Consider the following 23,025-nt stretch of genomic DNA (forward strand, 5'->3'; position numbering starts at 1 on the left):
AACGGAACTCTGTCCAATGATCGCACCCATCACCTTTGATGATGATCACACTTGAAGTCAAGTGCCCGGGCGTTTGCCGAAACGGGCACCTGCTTGCAGTATTGACTTAACTGCATCCCCTCATTGCCCAGAAAATATTTCGATGAACATGTGAGATGTGACAGTGGTACTTACGATTTAGTTGTTGACAGAATTATGCGTTCAGTTCCAGTAATACGTACTCCGGTAGTTCTCAGTCTATTTATTATTGTCACACTGTGAACCACAAACATCTGTCGGCCTCCATATTGAAATATTTACTCCGATCACCTTGGTGATGACGTCATGTCACAGGTGCGCGGTAAATAATAATTAGAAAGTAAAGTGTGATAGTGATCAACTGATAATTTTTAAATTCATCTTTATTTATTTTGCATTTTTCTTTGGTATAATTTGTGTATCAAATGACTTCTAAAATGGGGGTGTAAACTTTGACCTCGTTTTGATTGTCATTGACTTATGGCGGCCATTTTTACTGATGATCCACCTACCTAGCTAGAATCGCAGGGAGACGTGGTGATTGTGGGAAGTATTTGAGGACAGTGTGCTAACGGTTTGTGCATCAGATTTTCTCATGTCTCAAAAATGTTCGATGCTCATGTCAAATTTGATAACTGTTGGATCGTATGTCTCTGTAAATACACCGACCGGTTTATTTGGAGACAGGGGGTGGGAATCCCGTTGACACTGTTTGAATGAATCATATTCCTATTTCATCGTAACTTCGATTTCCGTTATTCATTTAATGATATGTGTATTAAGAGTGACGCCGGTTTATCTAGTTTGGTAAATATCTAGATTCACTGTTGTAGACGTCTGGGATGTTTCTGCTTTATAGGTCATCCGGGATACTGATAAATTAAAAGTGACCCTCCCACTAAAATCATATCGTGCCAGATTCCGTGGGGGTGTGCCTTGGTAGGTGTTATGGCTGATAAAATGTTCACGGTGGAAGTGAACGGATCTAGTGATCGTATTATTACATAGAATGAACATGGTTTTAATTTCTAATAAACACTGCTATTGTTGACTTGCATACACTTGGTAATTGTGTAGTTCTAAAGTGTGAATAATGAAATGACCGGTCAATTTATGCAGGAATGCTAACAGCTCCGTTATATTGCAGGTACTATTGAAAGACACACTGTACTCATGCCACTGACATTACTGACAGTGCTTTATTTTCTTGATCAATATCAGGGAATGTCATTCAGAATTTATATGTGATCCAAGTTTTAACAACTGTCTGTCAAATGTATATAATATACACAAAATTAAAGAGGAGGTTTTTCAAGTTATAACAGTGTCAACTTTGAGCTCTGGAACTTCCCAAAGATGGACAGCACTTGATCTAATCCATTAGTTAAGGGTTAGGGTTAGAGCTTTCAAATGGAAATGGAAGAAAGAAAAACATAAAAAATCAAATAATGTCTCTGTAAATTGAATGTGTTGCAGGATCATTCAATTAAATTTGAAATTGTCCTTGTAGGCAAAGAGTTTGTCACTGGTAAAATTCTGGTTAGCTGATCATGACTCTTTCTATTGAATTTATGGGAAACATTCTAGATTTTACCTTGATAGATGCACTTAGAATATATGACAGACCTTCATGGAAACCATTAAATAGTTATGCCAATATTAATTTTCTATTCCAATTTTAAAGCAGCCTTTTTAAGATGAGATAATATGGTAATGTTTCTTTAGATTTTTGAAGATTACAGGTTTTTTGCTTTTTGCTTTTTTTTGGGGGGGGGGGGGAGCAATAGTATTTTGTTGATAGTAAACAGACTATTTCCTGTTTTGGGCCATAAAACAAGGGGAAAGAAATCACTGAATATTGTTATAATAATGCAGTAAGTAAGTTAGAGTGATAGAATTTGATTTAAACTTCAAAATTTATTATTTTTCGTTATACAGAGTATTTAGAAATGTGGCTTCATAACAAATGAAAGTTTAGACATTAAGATGGGCTTTATTTGTTGATAACATAGAAAGAAAAAGGCTCTTTCCCAAATGAGTGGAAAAAAATCCCTGGTACAATGTAGAATGTAGATTTAAAGTTAGCAACTTACATTTTTGCCTCATGATGTACTCTGCTGTTTGTCCAGAAAGACACATATGTACAGCATAGACATTCTCATTCTGGCTTAGACGATTTGTTCATGATTAATCCTGGTACTGAAAAACAACAGAGTGATCGCAGGACTCCTGAAAGCATGGGTATAACCCTGAATTAATTGATATATATAGAGAATGTCTCTCATGTGTTTACAAAATAAAAAAAAAAAGAAAACATGCAAAAATTAATGCAGTAATGCCTATTTGCCCAATTTTCCAATATCAATCTGGTATTTAGATCACCATGACCGGCTCACTCGTTTGACCTGTCAGGTTATCAAATAATTTACATTTTTCATTCATAGTGACTTGCTTAAGAACTTTTCTAGATTTGCCTCCATTAAATCCTATTCACTGGGAATATCAGTAGTCTCACTCAGTCAGACTCTTTATTTCTGTATACATACACACATCATGATCAAGCCTCTAATTGAGTGATACAGGGATATTAGACATGGCGTAATGAGGGGGAAGACAGAGAGACTTTTCTTGCATAAAAAATGGGTAGTCTTCAGTTTAGATAATCTCTTATCTTTGATTTAATTGTTAGTTCAATTTGTTTTAAGACATAATCAATCACTGCCAGAGGCTGCTGAAGCTGGCAACATGAAGTAAGATACATATAAGTTCATGTGAAAAAATGTATTAGAAATCAAAATTTATATAGTCTGTGGAAGACTTTATCACACTAGACTAATTACATCTATAGAGGTGATATAGATACATGCACTTGAAAATGATCTGGTCGGGAATAATTATAAAGTAAATTTTTCATCTTCTATGACTGGTCTGTTAGAGGTCGTTGATGTTAGAACCTACGCTGGTTTATATGTTAGCTATGTCTGTTTTGGTGTATTCAAAGTCTTCAAAAGAGGCCTTTCATATGAATGAAATTGCAAATGGCACATTTTTGGTGATATTTACAAAAATTGTACAGTACTAAACTATCCAAATATGCGGTATATACATGTATGTAAATGGGCCTCATCTCAACAACCATTTAGTGTATGCAATGTTATTGTGCATATATATTTGTGCCAATTGTTAACTCTAGTCTGGAAGTAGAAAATGTAGTTTTCTGGGGCGAGTTTTTGTGGACGAGTTAATGAATCTGAGTGCTAATTGACCATATTCAAAATATTCTTAAATTTTTTTTGTTCATTTAACTGGTGATTTTTATCAAAAATGCTTTTATTCTATAAATTTTTTTTGAATTTTCTTATTTTTTCAAACAACAGAGTGGTGTCAGATGTTTTTTTCACAGTTTTGCACAAAAAATACACTCAGTGGCTACATTGCTTAATGTACTGAGATTTATACAAAACATTTTTGATATTTGAATCACCTCTTCATACTACAACTTAAGATGTTTTTTTGTTCCTTATAAAGGGTCTTCAGCACCCATCTGGTGAACTGATTATCAATACACCTAAATTTACACTGCCATTCTCAATTTTAGTTTATAACTTTGTATCTGTTTTATATTCTATGTATGTGATATAATTCATATAATATTTGTGTCTCGATAAAGGTGGCAGATTGCCTTACAGACTTGACAATTCATTTGTTTGTACTGTTGTTTTTACTTCATTGATTATATATATATATATTCCTGCCTTCTTACACAACATCTTACAAACATGATTTCATCAGGATTTTTTAACTAATTGAAATTGGCCATTTTTGAAAGAAAATTGATTTGAATTGTGTTTGTGTTTGATGTTTGATTTGTAAAACTTTATTTTACAGGCATCTGTAGAGCTTCACCATGCCGGCTGTCAAAGGAGATGGCATGCGCGGTCTGGCCGTATTTATATCAGATATCAGGAACTGTGAGTATTTGAGTAAAGAGAGGTAACCCCTATCATTTCATGTAGAAAACAAAACACCCTGAAAAACTAATTTCATTACCTAATAACACTATCTAAAATCTTTTGATAGTTATCATAGATATTTGAGGCTTTGATTGAAATATTGTTTGTTTGGCATTGATCCACCATCCCAAAAGTAAACTTGATTGAAATAATTTTATGACAAATCCAATTTGTTTATTATTGTGAATGTCATTTCCAGAATCTTAGGTCTTCAATTTTACGTACCAATATTAGTACTATCTATTCGAATGTCATATAAACACTTGGTATTTACTCTCCCAGCCACTAAAAGAAGAGAATGAATTTGATTTGTAATCTGAGCCAAACAGAAAGCAAAATTTCACAATGCTTTCTTTTTTCCCTCTAATGAAATAAAAAAATTCCCTGCCTATCTCCTAAGTTCTTCAAGGATGGGTTGATCAGTACAAAACAGAGAATATTTAATGGATGGTCTGAAAGTCAACAAAAATGATCAAGAAATTTCAATTTAATTTTGAGACATACAGATCAAGACTTTTAGGTTTCAATTGACAGTATATGGCTGTTTTACTGCACAACAACTAGCCCCATTATTTCAATTTGTAAAATTGAGCTTCCTTGTAAATCCTATAATGTTATACATAATGCAGTTTTTTACATGTGAAGTTTTTCTTTCAGGTAAAAGCAAGGAAGCTGAGATTAAAAGAATTAATAAAGAATTAGCCAACATCAGATCCAAATTTAAAGGTATGGGATATACAGAGATCTTTCGATTTTGTTCAGAAATTAAGTGGCTTACCCAATACAATAAGCTACCAGTAAATTTAAAGTGTTTATACTTCATGCAAATGCAGAACAATCATCAGTCCAGGGTGTTCAACAAATGGAACTTAAAAAGAAGAAAATAACTCCTCTCCGATATGAAATTATCGGAAAGCAAAACTATTTCATTATAAGTTTGTTGTCATTTTCATTTGAAACCTACATATGTGGTGTTCTTGTTATTGTCAGAGTTTAGATATTGACACATGTTATAAAAAGATTGGCACATTTCCCAATCCTGTTAAATCCTATAGATATTTTATCAATACTGTACAAAAAACTGTTCATAAATGTAGTTAATGTTTCTGTACAGACAATGACTGTTAGTGATATGTTGTGATCCATTGTTTGGCTAAATGTAACACAGTTATGGTTTCAGCCTATTGTTTTCAGTTATCCTGTTTTTATTTGGCAAAAGTCACAGAAATATCAAATTTATTTTGTCTAATTGTCTAATTGCTTGTTCCACAGGGGATAAGACCCTAGATGGCTACCAGAAGAAGAAGTATGTCTGTAAACTATTGTTTATTTTCCTTCTGGGACATGACATTGATTTTGGACAGATGGAGGCAGTCAACCTACTCAGCTCCAACAAGTACACTGAGAAGCAGATTGTAAGTTTGGCTTGTCCTCAAGCCAGATTTGTAGAAACTATATGATTAGGTAGAGTACATTGAGAAACAGGTAGTAAGTTTAGCCTGTCCTCAAACCAGAGTTGAAGAAATAATTAGCTGCTGCAAAACCAGTGCAAGTGGTTCATTGAGTGCTAAAATGATCTTCTACAATATTATCTGATACTTTAGCATTATGTATTATCTCTTTGTGCTATTTTTTTCAGAAACCTTGTTTCTGTAATCATAAATTGAACCCCAAGTGAAAAGCAGTTTTGTTTTACCAAATACCAAAATAATTTTTTTGAAAACAAACATTTAGAACAGAGACTTTGAAAAAATTTTGTTTTCTCTCCAACTATTCCCTACAAACCCTAAACCTCTCGACCATCCAAACACCCATCTCAAAACAGTTACATACAACTCCCTCCTTCACTCAATATTAACTCATCTTTTTTTTTATATTTCAGGGCTACCTCTTCATCTCAGTGATGGTGAGCGCCAACAATGAGTTGATGAAGCTGGTGATTCAGTCCATCAAGAATGACCTTGGGAGTCGTAACCCAATCCATGTGACCTTGGCCCTCCAGTGTGTAGCAAACATTGGCAGTAGGGAAATGGCCGAGGGACTTGGGACAGATATCCCTAGATTGCTTGTCTCTGGGTAAGGCTGGCCTTGTGATTTTAAAGATGTTCTGTTCTGCCTGACTGTTTACTATATAATAACTTACACGATACATACCACTTTGTGAATTCATAAAATTCAAATAAAATTTTCTTCAAGAAAATGTTATTGAGATGATACATTATCCTTGCAGGGACACAATTGACGCTGTGAAGCAGAGTGCTGCCCTGACTTTGCTGAGACTTTTGAGAACCTCTCCAGAGTTCATACAGATTGGCGAATGGTCATCTCGTGTCATCCATCTTCTCAATGACCAACACATGGTCAGTATTTTGGTAAATTCTGGTACCTTGCTAGTGAAACCAATTTATTTCATTCAGTATCTTGTACTTTACATCTGTCTTACCTTTCAAATTTTTTTTAATGAAATGCTTACCTCAAATATCACTACACTAACTTCACAAACCACACTTATTTCAAGCTAGTTCATTAATGATAGAATCTGATTAAAATTATTTCAGATAACAAACATTTTTCAGTAATTCATGGTGCTCAATACACAGGTGTCTGGATTGAAAATTAACTCATGATGATGCCTAATGGAGTAAAATTCCATTTTCTTATTGTCAAAATGAAACCTTTAGATAGAAGACCTCTTGAAAGCTATTTTTGATGATGTACTAATCACTCTTGGTGGCAAGCATGTTAACACGTGAGGGATCTTTACTGGGGTCATACACATGGTCGGGCAGGTGACTCCCTAATATTTCACATCCATCTGGGGAATCAAACCCTGGATGGCTAGGTGAAATTGCTTAGTGAAGATGTATTGCCACTGCATCACTAGACTGCCCAATGTGTTTTAGTTGAATATCAGAATGTTGTGTACATTTTTAAATGTATGTTTATATTATCAGAATGTTGTGTACATTTATGTTTATATTATCAGAATATTGTGTACATTTATGTTTATATTATCAGAATATTGTGTACATTTATGTTTATATTATCAGAATATTGTGTACATTTATGTTTGTATTATCAGAATATTGTGTACATTTTTAAATGTATATTTATATTATCAGAATATTGTGTACATTTATGTTTATATTATCAGAATGTTGTGTACATTTTTAAATGTATGTTTATATTATCAGAATATTGTGTACATTTATGTTTATATTATCAGAATATTGTGTACATTTTTAAATGTATGTTTATATTATTAGAATATTGTGTACATTTTTAAATGTATGTTTATATTATCAGAATGTTGTGTACATTTTTAAATGTATGTTTATATTATCAGAATGTTGTGTACATTTTTAAATGTATGTTTATATTATCAGAATGTTGTGTATATTTATGTTTATATTATCAGAATATTGTGTACATTTTTAAATGTATGTTTATATTATCAGAATGTTGTGTACATTTTTAAATGTATGTTTATATTATCAGAATATTGTGTACATTTTTAAAGGTATGTTTATATTATCAGAATATTGTGTACATTTTTAAATGTATGTTTATATTATCAGAATATTGTGTACATTCTTAAATGTATGTTTATATTATCAGAATATTGTGTACATTTTTAAATGTATGTTTATATTATCAGAATATTGTGTACATTTTTAAATGTATGTTTATATTATCAGAATATTGTGTACATTTATGTTTATATTATCAGAATATTGTGTATATTTTGTTAAGTATTTAAATTTTTGTAACAGGGTGTGGTAACATCAGCAGCCAGTCTGATTGAAGCTTTGGTAAAGAAGAACCCTGACGAATACAAAGGTTGTGTTTCTCTGGCAGTCTCGAGACTGAGCAGGGTATGTTGAATATAGAATAGGCTCATTCATATATACACAAGTCAAGAGGCTTTATCAGGGTAAGGGATGCACAACATCTACTAAAACATCATGAAAACAGTAAATACAAAATTGATTTTCATTATGTTGGACTTCTGTACATTTATAATTTCTGAAGCAAAACCTGTTTTAATACATAATGAAGAAGGTAGACAACGAGATTGAGCTGACAGCTTAAAAATTGGAAGAGATTGAAAAGTGAAAATAGGCAGATTGAAATCGTTTAAGTGTAATTGAAGTTTGTTGAAATGACTGATAACTTAACTTTTATTGAGACATTAACAGTCTATTAAGAAGGGAACCAATTTAAATCTTTTTTTAACTGGAGCTGGTTTGAATCCTGTCTCAACTATAGCTGGTTTAAATCTAGCCTGAAATGGAGCTGGTTTAAATCTACTGTTAACTGGAGCTGGTATAAGTCCTGTCTTATCTGGAGCTTGTTTAAATTCAGTCTTAAGTGGAGCTGGTTTATATCCAGTTTTCGCTGCTATGTATAGTTTCTACAGTAACCTCAATGACATACTGAGCTAAAATTTGTAAGATTTCTTATAGGGTGCCTTGCAGTGGTTTCAAATGATGAAATACAAAATTATTGATTTTGTGACAGTTAGGACTGACGGTTGGCATTTTATGTTTCAGATTGTGACTTCATCCTATACAGATCTACAAGACTACACCTACTACTTTGTTCCCGCCCCCTGGCTGTCTGTCAAACTCCTCAGATTGTTACAAAACTATCCTCCACCAGGTAAACTCTTTAAGCAGAACCATTCTCCCTTGTGGAAATCACTTAAGTCACAACTATCCCTTCCCTGCATAATCAGTTCAGATAGACTCACACCATCAAACCTTTGATGAAAAGGAAACAAAACCTTCGGCAGTATAATCTTAATACTCCTGAAACAATCAAGTCAGAATTATCTCCTCCTCATTATTCACTATGTAGCTAGAACAATTAGAAATTCAGATGAATCTCTGTACTTTGAGAATGTCTCACAGAAATCTCAAAGATCATAGTATAAATGACTAAATCTGCCCTTCCCTTGATGAAAAACTCATGGTTACAAGTTTACACTTTATGTGAGAGAAGTATGTACAAAGGTATTGTACGTGGTTTTTTTGTTCAAATTTTGATTTTTAAATATACTTATCTCCCTTGTCAGAGGACCCAGCAGTGCGAACTCGGCTGACCGAGTGTCTAGAGACAATTCTCAACAAGGCACAGGAGCCACCTAAGTCAAAGAAAGTGCAGCATTCAAATGCTAAGAATGCTGTTCTGTTTGAGGCAATTAACCTCATAATTCATATGGACAGTGACCCTAACCTCCTAGTCAGAGCCTGTAACCAACTTGGGCAGTTCCTCCAGCACCGTGAAACTAACCTCAGGTAGGTCAAGGATCGGTTTACGCCAGATTGTCTTTATAACAACTTTTTAGGCCAAATCCTGTCCGGAATCATTAATGGACCATAAGGTCTAACAGCATTATAGGCCAAATTCTACCCTGGAATCATCATGTGACCAGAAGGCTATTGTAGGGCAAATTTGTCCAGGAATCCTCATCAGACCATACAATTTTTTTAGTGGTCATTAGAGGCCAAATTCTTACCTAGAATTGTCACTGAATTGGAAATTTTGTTGATAGGCAGATAACTCCTGTCTGAAATAATTTCAGGTCAACTTGTATATAAGTTTGTAAAATTGTTAGAGGGGCAGCTGTGTAAGGGCAAATTTTATCAAATTTTAACAATTTTCTGAAAATTATTCATCCAGGTTGGACATTTATTAAATGTTTGGGAAATTTTTTCTTCTGCTTTCAATTTGAATGCATTGTTCTGAAGTGAAGTTATATGCAGTACAGAAAGGACTATTTCATGTACAGCACATGTGTTTTGACCATTTATATTTCACAAAAAATGTAATTTTGATTGGGATGAGATTTCTGTCACACATTTTTAGGGGTGAGATTTCTGTCGCATGTTCTCCAGAGGAAAATCACATATTAAGTTGCTATAGGTTACAGGTACCTAGCCCTGAAGAACATGTGTCTGTTTGCTACTATATTTAGGCCTCTGTATGTTACAGGTATCTAGCCCTAGAGAGCATGTGTCTGCTCGCTACATCAGAATTCTCCCATGAGGCTGTGAAGAAACACCAGGAGACTGTTGTGACTGCTCTCAAGGTATTGTCATGTGTTCTGTGGTACAGTCGTTTCTATTGTCCTAGAATTTCCCATATTCACAAAAAACTGACATTATGTAGTAAAATAGTAGTGGAGTTTTTAGTTAATTCATTGTTAAAGAGGAATAAGTATGTTCAACTAACTGTTAAATAATAGAAGTTGATTAATCAATGAAGTATCAGTTTCAAACCCCAAAGCTAAAAAACAGAATTTTCAAAATTTAATGAAGATCTCTTAATGTTACTTGGAATTTACAGACAACCTTTTTTTTTAACATTGTTGTTTAAAGAAGTAAGAGTGAACTATTCTTTCAGTTTTCAACTTGATCAGATATCAGTATGAATTTCTGTTCCACCTGAGTGATTTTGTAATGAGGTGTATATTTATAACAGACATAAATTCTGTTCCTGATTTACTTTACAATGAGGTGTTATAATTTATGACATACCGGGTACATAATTTCTGTTCCACCTGAATGACTATGTTATGAAGTATTATTACTATAACAGACAGAGCGTGATGTGAGTGTGCGTCAGCGTGCTGTAGACCTGCTATATGCCATGTGTGACCGCACCAATGCCGAGGAGATTGTAGGAGAGATGCTTGACTACCTCGAGTCAGCTGACTACTCTATCAGAGAGGAAATGGTATGTCTACACATTTGGTAACATCAGTTTGTCTTGTATTGTTAACACATCCCATAATAATATGATCACACTACTGCTGATGCCTGCAATCTTATTATCAACTTAACACAAAATGTCTGAACATATCGGCCCATCCCATAATTTCAGCACATTGGTGATATGGTACATCCCAGTTACAGTTTAGGAGAAGTTGAAATATTTTGTTAAACATATTCAAAATTCTGAGGGGGAGCGGAAGAATCCACAACTTAATAATGAAACAAAGGGATTTTAATTTGGTCTTTGTCATTAGCATCTTTTTTCTATCAATTTCACAGAATCTCTATCAGCTAGGTTGATAACATGATTCAGATCCAAAATAAACGGTAGATTAACAACAATTTCGGATGATTATTATTATCATGACATTCTTAACGGCATGTCAACACATAAAAGGTCATTAGTGCCATCAACCGGTATGACGGTATGGATGAGTTCCACGCAAAAACACTCTTAAGTATGAAATTGAATTTATTGATAAGCTGTAAATAATTTGTGAATACTTCTCAGCTTTCTTGCATGTAATGTTGTGTGATGTGTAACATGTTTTGATGTTGGGTGTCTGTAGGTCCTCAAAGTTGCCATCTTGGCCGAGAAGTATGCGGTGGATTACACCTGGTATGTGGACGTCATCCTGAACCTGATCCGTATATCAGGCGACTATGTTAGTGAGGAGGTAAGAACAGCGTTTTGGAAAATTCTGATATTCTGATATTTTAGAGAAAAAAAGTACATGTTCACGTCTTGCCTGCAGGCAACTTTTTGAAAATTCCTACTTACTATAATTATGTAGTGTAACATTAAATGTTGAAAATTTACTCTGGCCCTAGCATGACATCTTTAAGACCTGAAGAGTGGTCTTGATTAATTCAAGTTGTACACACTCTACCTGTATATGAGAAATAATATTCTTTTCTGTAAGATAGATGACACATGTTTTTACAATGTATGAGAGTTTGATCTGATCACACTGATCATGGGTTGTGTTACAGGTGTGGTACAGAGTGATACAGATTGTTATTAACAGAGATGACGTACAGGGGTATGCAGCTAAAACAGTTTTTGAGGTAAGAAAAGATTTTTTCTCTTTCGACATGATTGTAGAGAGATGCTTGTACCATTTTGTTTCTATGTATGTAAATGTTCATGCTTCATTGTAACATGTAATCTCAATTCTTATCATTGTGATTAAAAAATATTGGAATATGAGAATACCAGAGAATGAGTATATGACTTAAGTCTATCAAAGCTTGTGGCTTCTACATGTCAAGGCCACTGTTAGTCCTTATATCTAAGGAAAGCTTGAAAACCACTGTTAGTCCTTATATCTAAGGAAAGCTTGAAAACCACTGTTAGTCCTTATATCTAAGGAAAGCTTGAAAACCACTGTTAGTCCTTATATCTAAGGAAAGCTTGAAAACCACTGTTAGTCCTTATATCTAAGGAAAGCTTGAAAACCACTGTTAGTCCTTATATCTAAGGAAAGCTTGAAAACTGATAAATTTGGTTTTGAATTACATGTTAACTTGCACCATTAAGTCCTTCATTTAAGAATGAGATTACTTGTGTGATTTCAAGATGCTTTTGACAACTAAGAAGGCAAAGTTTAAGATTTGAAATAAAAATAAGAATATATTTGATACTCTTCAGGCATTACAAGCACCAGCCTGCCATGAAAACATGGTGAAGGTGGGAGGATACATTCTAGGAGAATTTGGTAACCTAATTGCTGGAGATTCTAGATCTAGGTAAGTAATCTCCAGAGTACTTGTGTTTTAAGTAGAAATAAGGAATTCATTTGTAAAAATTAAAGTGACTTGTCATTGTTCTTAATTTTCGTGGTTTTTCCAAAAATTCCTATTGTGTGGACACTTGATTACATAGTAAACATAGATCTATAAATCTACTTGTACACACCTATTGCAGTTCGTAGACATATGGACTCATTGGTAAAGAGTACCCACAAAATCAACGAAATTCTTCGCTAAAATTTATGTTTTTAAAGCAGTGTACATTGATGAGGTGTGTGACTAAGTTATGCTTTCTCTTTCCAGTCCCATTGTACAGTTCCAGCTTTTACACTCCAAATATCACTTATGTGGACCAGGCACACGGGGTCTCCTACTCTCAACATACATCAAGTTTGTTAACCTGTTTCCAGAAATCAAGAACAGCATACAAGATGTGAGTTGGACTTAAGCTCTTCCTGGAAACCTTTTTCTTTAACTTGTTTTTGGTTTCATGACTTAAAATTCATATCACAATATACTGCACATTCCTATTCAATTTGTACTCATGGTCAAAGAAATATGTGAGTTTTAAAGAAATGAAACATTATGATGACATTAACAGAGTTTGTGATAATAACAGAAACAAAATCATAATTTATGTGATATTCACAGAAAATATATTATTATAGAACAATTGACATTAACTGAAGATGTAATATTAAGAACCATGATGAAAAATGTTGGTAAAACATGACAAATTTCTCTAGGTTCTGCGAACTAACAACAACCTGCGGAACTCAGAGGTAGAGCTTCAACAGAGAGCTGTGGAATATTTACAGCTGAGTACAGTGGCCTCAACTGATGTCTTGGTATGTGTGTAACCTGAGTGCAAGTTTTGTCATCCATCATCAAAGTAGTCTTCTTGAGATGTTTAAATTATTTTTGAAGTCTGTTTTTGAAATTTTATGGGAAAAACCCCAATAGAATGAAGTAATCTCTTCCAAGAAAGTTGTTGATTATTGAAATATACTCTTTTTTTTAAAATATGCTTTTCACTTGTGTGTCTTATGAACAATTTTCGAGATTGCAAGTGGTTAACATTGCTTGCGGACTTTTAGTCCCCGAGGTTTGCTGTAACCTGCATGCCACGTTTTTAAATTACTCTAAGCAGTGGCACTGTTTGGAATGTACACATGTACTTGACATTCTTAGGAAAATATCAGATGTATGAAAATTACAAAATTAATATCATTGTGGGGCCAATGCACCTCCTCATTTATCCCAATCACTTTGGATTTTCCTCATTAGCCTCCTAGATTTCAAAATTTATGCCTTTAGCATCACTGATGAGTCCTCGAAGGACAAAATACCTGTACATCATTTCAGTCATTATTTGGCTCTACTGAATCTTAGCTCTTAACTTGTAATATAAGTTGCTTTTTACTTGTGTTTTTGTACAATCATTGAGTTACATTTGTTGTATTTTGATTTTAGGCAACTGTTTTGGAAGAAATGCCACCTTTCCCAGAGCGCGACTCTTCAATTCTTGCCAAGCTGAAGAAGAAGAAACCATCTGGAGTACCTGAGGGGACAGAACCAAAAGAACACAAGATCCCGCAGGCTCATATGAGTAACAGTTTAGATACACCAGCAGCTGCTCCACAAGACACTACATCACCAGTGAGTCATGCTTTACCCTCACTCTACCATTATAAACATGGGTTTTGTTTAAGTTTTCCAAACAGTTACTGTAATTCAGAAAAATGCAAGGATTCATTCTTTAATTTGCAGTTTTGACGCTACATTTATTTGTTCTTTTTCTTCAATATTTCCATTCATCTTTATGTATTTTCGTTTTTCTAGTTATCGGTGCCAATCTCACCACCAAGTAGTTCAGGATCAGTTGATCTGCTTGGCCTAGGAACGCCTACAGCGCCCTCTGGTGGAGGCGGTGATGGTGGAATGAGTGGTCTATTGGTGGATGTGTTTGGTGGAGTGACCAGCAATGGGACGGACTCTAACTCAAGTCTGACACCTGGAGCAGAGGAGGGCTACCAGAAGTAAGTGTATTTGGAGACATGGAGACTGATTTAAATAAGTGATAAGTGATTATTATTCATTTCACATACCAAATCTACATAGTAAATATATTCAAGTGGCTTGCTTTTATTTCAACAAGTCCTTGTGTTCTCTGGTATATTGGATATGAATTGATCAAATCATGGATAGGTTGCAACACTCAGGTGTGGTATAAATAAACTTATTGGGTTTTCTCCCTTCCTGAATTTAGGCTGAAAAAAATGTGCCATTTAATGTTGAATTTCTGAAATTATGGAGTTTTACAAATAATTCAGAAGATCCAGGAAATTTTTGAACATGGCTATCCTTGATGATGTTAAGAGTAAAAAAAAAAATGAATATATTTCCTGTACAAATTAAGAAACCCCAAATTCAGTAGCTGGTCACATTTTAAATATGCCATTTTAAATTAATTTGTATGTAACACTGTTTAATAGTTAGCATTTCTTCAAAATTCTGTTTCAATCATTTTGGATGTATGTTTTCATGATTTTGTTTGTAGGTTTGTTTGTAAGAACAATGGGGTACTCTTTGAGAATGATCTTCTACAAATAGGAGTGAAAACAGAATTCAGGGCCAATCTTGGACGTCTAGGAATTTTCTATGGCAACAAAACCTCATTCCAATTTACTGGGTTTCAAGTTGAAGCCCATCTGTCTGATGACCTTCAGAACAATATCCTTTTATCAACTGATTTGTTCAGATGTCTTCGAGTCATTTCGGCTTGCGTGATAAGTTTATATATTATCTAGTTTAGAGTTTAGGTGTTTCATTCACACTCTGAGGAATGAATATTGATGTTTTATTACATGGAAAACATTTTGGCAGATATTTTCAATTCGAAACATTGTAATTATGGAAAATTTAAATGATTTATTGACTCACTAAGACAAAAAATTTATATTTGTAACCATATTTCACCAATAAAGTATCATTTGTGTCACATTTAAATCTTAATTGAGGATGTTGAAAACTCGTGATATTTAATCTTTTTTGAATTTACTCAACAGTTAAAGTAAAAAATATTATTTGTAGAATTGTATATTTCCTGAATGCCCTCTTCGTTTATATTAAAGAATATAAATTGACAAGAATGTTGTGCCTTAATAGTGTGTTGAAAACACAATCTGTATTGAGTATTTTATCCTTAATTTGGGGCACAGATAACATGTCAGCAGAAGCCAGTGGGAACTGTCGTGGATAGTGGAGCACAGGTCCAGCAGGTTATCAACATAGAAATCATTTCTGAGTTCACCGAAGCACCAACGCTTCAGATATCATTCCTGTAAGTGATTAAGGAAAGTCATAGAAATCATTTCTGAGTTCACTGAAGCACCAACGCTTCAGATATCATTCCTGTAAGTGATTTAGGAAAGTCATAGAAATCATTTCTGAGTTCACCGAAGCACCAACGCTTCAGATATCATTCCTGTAAGTGATTTAGGAAAGTCATAGAAATCATTTCTGAGTTCACCGAAGCACCAACGCTTCAGATATCATTCCTGTAAGGGATTTAGAAATCTTATGAAATATTTGTGGGTTCTTTCTGCTGCTATATTGCATGTTTTTGTCTGTACAAAGTGTAGATTTCCTCTGAAGATGTTCTTATAGAAAAGTGTGTGATAATAGCAAGCACACTCCAGTACTGTAATGGAGAAATTTGGAATGGCTGTAAATATATTGTCACAAAATTGAGTCTTCGATTATTTTTAACATTGCTATCTGGATGGACGATAATATTACCGCACATAAAAGACAGAAATCTTGCTTGTTTATATATTTAGTTGTGTTGTCATGCTCTACTTGTCTTGTTAACAGATATAGTGGTGTTGTCGTGCTCTACTTGTCTTGTTTATATATATATAGTTGTGTTGTCATGCTCTACTTGTCTTGTTTATATATGTAGTTGTGTTGACATGCTCTACTTGTCTTGTTTACAGATATAGTGGTGTTGTCATGCTCTACATATCTTGTTTACAGATATAGTGGTGTTGTCATGCTCTACTTGTCTTGTTTACAGATATAGTGTTGTCATGCTCTACTTGTCTTGTTTACAGATATAGTGTTGTTGTTATACTCTACTTGTCTTGTTTACAGATATAGTGGTGTTGTCATGCTCTACTTGTCTTGTTTACAGATATAGTGGTGTTGTCATGCTCTACTTGTCTTGTTTATATATACAGTTGTGTTGTCATGCTCCACTTGTCTTGTCTATATATATAGTTGTGTTGTCATGCTCTACTTGTCTTGTTTACAGATTTAGTTGTGTTGTCATGCTCCACTTGTCTTGTTTACAGATATAGTGGTGTTGTCATCCTCTACTTGTCTTGTTTACAGATATAGTGGTGCTACACAGAGGATCAACCTGAAGCTGCCGGTGATGCTGAACAAATTTGTAGATGCAGCGGAAATGGACTCGGCAACATTTTTCACAAGATGGAAGGCACTTAATAAGTGAGTATCAGTGTTGAATCTGGTCTTATACAACACACCATTAATACAGTATCAAAGTAAGTATCTAAAATCAATTTGAAGTAAAGAAAACGACTCAAATCTTGACCCGATCTGTTTCAACCCTACACCTATCATGAAAACAAAAGGATGGAAACCAATTAATCTTAGTTTTTTTGTCTGTTCTCTGGTTGTGTGTATTTTGCAGATTTTACCTCTGCTATGCAAATTTTAAGGACCTATCATTCACCCTGGTCCATCAAAGTCATTAATTTTGTAAAGAAATAAACAAGTAGTAGATATTGACAAAGAATATAATATTATAAGCAGTTTGTCCTAGAAATGTAGTTGATGCTTTTGAAGACATGACAAAGCTTTTTTCCACTCTTAGCCAGAGCAAGGGTTCATTTTCTTGTATCTTGTCTTTATTTCAGTCCTAATCAAGAATGCCAGAAAATATTCAAGGCTAATTTTGCAATGGATTCAGAACAAATTAAAACTAAGGTCAGTAGCATCATCAGATCTCTAGATCTCTTTTATGCACTGTGATTGATACATTTTTTATATAAGTGGAAAACAGTCATGCTTATTCTCAGAAATGTATAGCCAACATGTGATATCAATGATCACACTCAATTGTGGAAATAAGCAATTAACTTTTGGTGTTTAAAAATCATTCTTAATGTAGTATATGTGTAATTGACTTTTGGTGTTTAAAAATCATTCTTAATGTAGTAAATGTGTAATTGACTTTTGGTGTTTACTGTCACGCTCATTGTGGAAATAAGCAATTAACTTTTGGTGTTTAAAAATCATTCTTAATGTAGTATATGTGTAATTGACTTTTGGTGTTTATTGTCACGCTCACTGTGGAAAATATGCTATCAATGTAATGGGAGTGTACAATCATCATTTGTTGTTTAATATAATCATGCTCAGTATTGAAAACACATTATGTGAAAAATCAATGATGTACATATTGGCCCTCTTATTAGCATTTTTTCTGGCCGTTGACTATAAATGTTGTTTTATGATACTTTGACACTTAAAAAAGAGACTGAACCACAGAATTAGAAAAGCTGAAATATATATATATTACACAGGTTGTTCTAAATATTTAAGAGCTTACTCTTGTCCAGCTACAACTGTGAACGTTTTATTTTACAGTTATTAGGGGGAGGATTTAGCGTATGTGAAAATATTGACCCGAATCCAGACAATTTTGTGTCAGCTGGTGTACTGCACACAAGATCGGCGCAGGTTGGCTGCCTGCTGAGGCTAGAACCAAATAAACAAGCACAGGTAGGTCTTCTGGTTGACAGGTAACACACCTGGTTTTACAGGTGAGATATCTCTTGCCAATGGGGTAAGTTATCTGTCAAAGCCTGGGTAAGTTACAGGTCAAATGAAATATCCAAATAAATCAGCCTTTTATCATTGTATTTATAATATTTGATGAGTGAAAAATTTAATTTATACTTTTGATGTCAAGGAACTTCATTTTGTATCCAATAAATGTGTCTGGATTCATCTGGATTACTTGAATTATTTTGTATAAATCATATGGTCAATGTGTAACATTACAGAATTTCTTGAGAATTGTAGAATAGTGATGGCTGGATTTGTTATGTTTCTGTTATACACAGCAAGTTAATTGTGTTCATTCAAGGTTAGAGAAGTCAGGCTCTTCATGGCAGAGGAATGCCTGAAAGAAAGGATATCCTGAGGCGTTAATTTTTTTTCTCATTTCAGATGTACCGACTGACGATAAGAACGAACAAGGATGGCATAGCAAACATGTTATGTGATCTCTTTGAGAAGCAATTTTAAAATTTCGGACATAGTATGGAAAGGGGAGCAACTCTTGTTTCATGCAAAAAAAAAAAAAAAGTCTCGGTTCCACAGATTGGGAGTGGATGCGCCCAGAGAATGTTAACCAGGAATATCCCATTGCTCTGTGTAGTGAATGGGATGGACAAGATATAAAATGGTTTAGTGAGAGAATGTTTTCTATAGTTAATGTGTATATCACTCCCGTATATGTAAACTTGTGAGAAGTGTTTGTTACAGACTGATGGCGGAGAAGCATGTATGTATGGGGTGGTTAAGTATATATATGTTAAGCCTTGTGAATGTCGTCTTTCCATGTGTTTGTATATTAGTCATGTAATGGCGTTGTCAATACTCACATGGTCACTTCTCTGTACTTCCTCCCTTCAGTGTTGCCATTCCTGGCCCTCGATTTCCTCTTGGGAAACTTGTGTGGAATTTTTCGTGGATTTTTTTTTTTTTTTTTTTTTCGCGAGTGACTCTGATTCAAAAGAAGCCATAGTGCAAAGTGATCTCAGCAAAATGAGAAAAAAAATTGGAAACATTCCAAAACATCTTCATTTTAAAACCTACAGGCATTCTTTTTGTCACTCAGAAATCGTGACAAGAATTCCCATTGTGAAAACAAGATTGCTTGAAATACTGTCTCTCGATCTGTTCCAGCTATCCAGCGACAGATATTGCAAGACATGTTGATGTTATTTCTGTAGACATAATTGTCTATAGTTCCCTTCACTTTGTAGCAGCTAACAAGTCTGGAGTTGCATGCCCCTTGTATTATTTCTTTGCCCTTTATTCTTGTAGTTGTTGACACCATTATGTTTCCTACTTTGTCTTTATATTTAATCCATCAGTGTTCATGAAGCCCGAATCTGCCTGTGAAAAATCCCAACCTAAACAATTCCTGTTCTAAACTAACTAAATTATGTTCATTACAAAGACAGTAAGTTGTTGCATTTGAAAATTAGATATTAGATCAAGACAATGGTTTATCTTAGTTGTCTAGTTAAAAAATGTAGCCAGAATTAGATAAAAATAGGTAACCATGGATACATGTAACTTGTTGTTATAACTGTATTTCATAGATTGTCATTTGTCTGTGATTTGAAGTGATTGCTCTAAGCTTTTGTCTACAGTCGGTAATTCATTCTTGTAAAATGTGTTCTTGTGATACTTTCTCTATTGATATTGTGTACAGATGTAACTGGAACATGAGGTTAAGGATCAAAGGTCAGGGGTCAGGAAAAGATTGAATGTTTAGAACACAGAAATAATTGATATTAGATAAGTGTCAAGGGTTGTGATGTTGATTGAAATTAGTTGTATGAAGACTGACTGTCCAAGGGCCCATTTCATGGAACACACAGTGTTGAAGTTACTACAAGGTAATCAGAGACCACAGTAACACATCAGATTGTGTAAGGACACAAATATTATTTTTTGGTCTGTTTAAGTAGTGAATTAAAATCAAACTCAGCATATGATTTTTTAAAATTCTGAGCACTTCGTTGGCATCAGATTTTGTGTTTACCCTAAACACCATAGAGGTTTACACAGTGACGGCTTTTGTGTACCTATATTTCAGGTGTATGGTTACCATACCATTACCATTGTTCATCAAAACTTACTCAAATGGACAAACTGAAGTCTGTTGGTTCAACACAAGGTGTTCTTAAGATAATTCTACTGTAATTTATTAATTAATGTATGTCAAGTGAAGAATAGGTTCATTTATTTTTCAAATATCCCTAAATATAACTACTTACATTGTACTCTTGTGTGGACTGAAGTCAAGGTTTGAGGCAATATCTTTGTATATTTTTTAGGGGTAACTAACACATGCAGTGTGAGTTGGTAGTCTAGTGTCTGGGCTGTCCGTCTTCTGAACTATTTGTTCACATATATATATTATGTTGATTTGAGTAACACTGTGCTTCCGATAACTTCTTTTTAACAAGCATTTGAAAATGTGTGTTTGTTCTAGCTCTATGTCTATATATTATCATTCCACAGGTTCATTATAAAACCTGTTATTTTCATACTAAAGATTGGTGTGAGACTGTGCTGTTATAAGAAACCTGTGCTATCTGATATAAAACACATACTAATACTGTTGTTTATTGTAAGACGTGTGTTAGTTGCTTAAAGACACACGTGCCTCCTGCTATAAGACACCTGTTATATCTGTTTAAGACATGTCTGCTATTACTTATCTTGAAATTTATTGGTATTTCTAACAGTAGATTTTTGGCTTTCATAGGCATTAACAACAGTTTGAATGATAGACTGAAACATATTCTGATCTCCCTGCCTGCAGAAATATGCTGTAACAACTGTCATATTTCAGTATATCACTCTTTAATATGGGGGAAACATGATAAAATAAACAAATAATTGAAGTTTATATATTTTTCTGATATCTCTAAACCTATAACAGTTTTTTCTGTTTTTGTGTTGTACTTGTTTCTCAGCTACAACAGAAGATGACGTCTGTCTTATGGTGATTTCATGTTCAATCTAAAGAGAGTGAAAGGATGTAACAGTTGTTAGATTGCCTGCAAGATTAGCTTGTCACGATGTGAATAACTTAGGTGTTAGATATATTGAAGCAGATTAAGTGTTTGATGACAAATAAGTGCTGGTAGTTTGGGGAAGATATCTGTGTATTGAATTGATTCCCTATACCTTCATTGTTTAGTTAGTGCTAATGTACACAAATGGTGATGACACAGGACGTTGTAGTTGTTGTGGTGTTGGTGTTGACGTGACAAGCGAGTGTAATTGTACCCTAGTATTGATATCATTACACCCTCACAGCATTGTAGGCACTCATATAGCATCTTGTGATGTTCAAATCATCAATTCACAACACAGGTAATTGGTGCATCTTTTTGTTCTTTTTCTACTTTAATATTCTGAACCAAATTTCTGACGTTTTAGTTGATTTTGTGATACTTCCTATAGAGGTATCAGTTTCATTTGTTCTCAATAATGTTTCACTCACAAATTCTTGTTTGAAATAAGCCTTATGGAAATTGCATTAAGCAGTGTGAATCTTGTGTTGTATGTACAGATGAAATTGTCCCAACATACCTATAGATATATATACATGTATGTTTGATATTTGTAATACATTTTGCAAGTGGTCCAACCTTGTCATGGAAACTACTTTGCCTGCCAACAGGCTGTCGCAGGACAAAAACTTTACCCGATTTAAGCGTGCAATACTACAGCTCATTGTGTTAATATTTAGAGGACTGAAAAAATGCTCCGCCATTGTTTGTGTATGTTAGTGCAGTTATTGGTAATTAACTATGTTATTGGGATATAGGGATACTGAAACTGTTTTTACTTGACCTTTAAACTTAGGGTTAACAGGTCACATAATATAGTGAACTATGAACTCTCATCAAGTAGTGCTGTGGTTGTTGTTTAACATGAAACTCTCATCTGTTCTTGCTGTGTTATGTATTTTGGTCACATGAATCTGAGGTCAAAGTTTATATGTTAACGTTGTTGACGTCATACAAGATGATATACATATGTAGTAAGCCCCTTATTTGTACAAAAAATGTCATGTAATTAGCCCATATTTGTTTTGCCGGAAACATGGTGGTATGGAGAGGGGACCATGGACTGATCTCCGGCAAGGCTGACTTGTAATCTTAGGCAGACATTGTATATATACAGCATATATTAAATAAACTCAACATCCTACATCATCTCCATGTGTTTGTATTGTCTCCATGAAATGAAGTGGCATTCTGCGTATACTGTTGTATAGAACACTGTGCGGTGTCGTAATCTGTGATCCATACGCTGTCACCTTTTCTATTTGAACAACTTCATAATAACCAAGAGACAACAGTTACTGATATTGACCCTTTAGTACGCTGGGATAGAGGGCTACTAAGTTTGTTCAAATGCATGACCTTGACCTACTTCAGAGTCCCATAAGTCAAATGTGTTAAAATCTAGAAAAATATCTTGTCAATAACCAAAAAATCCAGGATACTTACATGACATTGATTATGTAGCATGCTGGGATAAAGGGCTACCAAGTTTGTTTAAACGAATTACCTAGACCTGCTTTCAAGGTCACATTGGTCAGATGTGTAAAAAAT

General features: G+C 34.2%; 1 protein-coding gene across 1 annotated transcript; it reads left to right on the plus strand.

Annotated features, from left to right (window-relative positions):
• Positions 1–535: 535 nt before the first annotated feature.
• Positions 536–22,623, plus strand: LOC132553586 (AP-2 complex subunit alpha-2-like). The gene is made up of 24 exons (XM_060217845.1): positions 536–592; positions 3,907–3,989; positions 4,689–4,757; positions 5,304–5,446; positions 5,914–6,107; positions 6,262–6,391; positions 7,805–7,906; positions 8,585–8,693; positions 9,109–9,331; positions 10,029–10,125; positions 10,635–10,772; positions 11,380–11,487; positions 11,804–11,878; positions 12,462–12,559; positions 12,866–12,995; positions 13,309–13,410; positions 14,036–14,221; positions 14,405–14,601; positions 15,123–15,295; positions 15,782–15,905; positions 16,958–17,074; positions 17,506–17,575; positions 18,239–18,373; positions 18,824–22,623. Exons 2-24 carry the CDS (start codon positions 3,926–3,928, stop codon positions 18,899–18,901), a joined length of 2,862 nt encoding a protein of 953 aa, XP_060073828.1. The 5' UTR covers positions 536–592; positions 3,907–3,925; the 3' UTR covers positions 18,902–22,623.
• The last annotated feature ends 402 nt before the right edge of the window (positions 22,624–23,025 follow it).

The sequence above is a fragment of the Ylistrum balloti genome, unplaced genomic scaffold (genome assembly GCF_031769215.1).
Source record: "Ylistrum balloti isolate Yb309-2 unplaced genomic scaffold, AGI_CSIRO_Ybal_v1 Utg369640, whole genome shotgun sequence".
Classification (NCBI taxonomy): domain Eukaryota; kingdom Metazoa; phylum Mollusca; class Bivalvia; order Pectinida; family Pectinidae; genus Ylistrum; species Ylistrum balloti.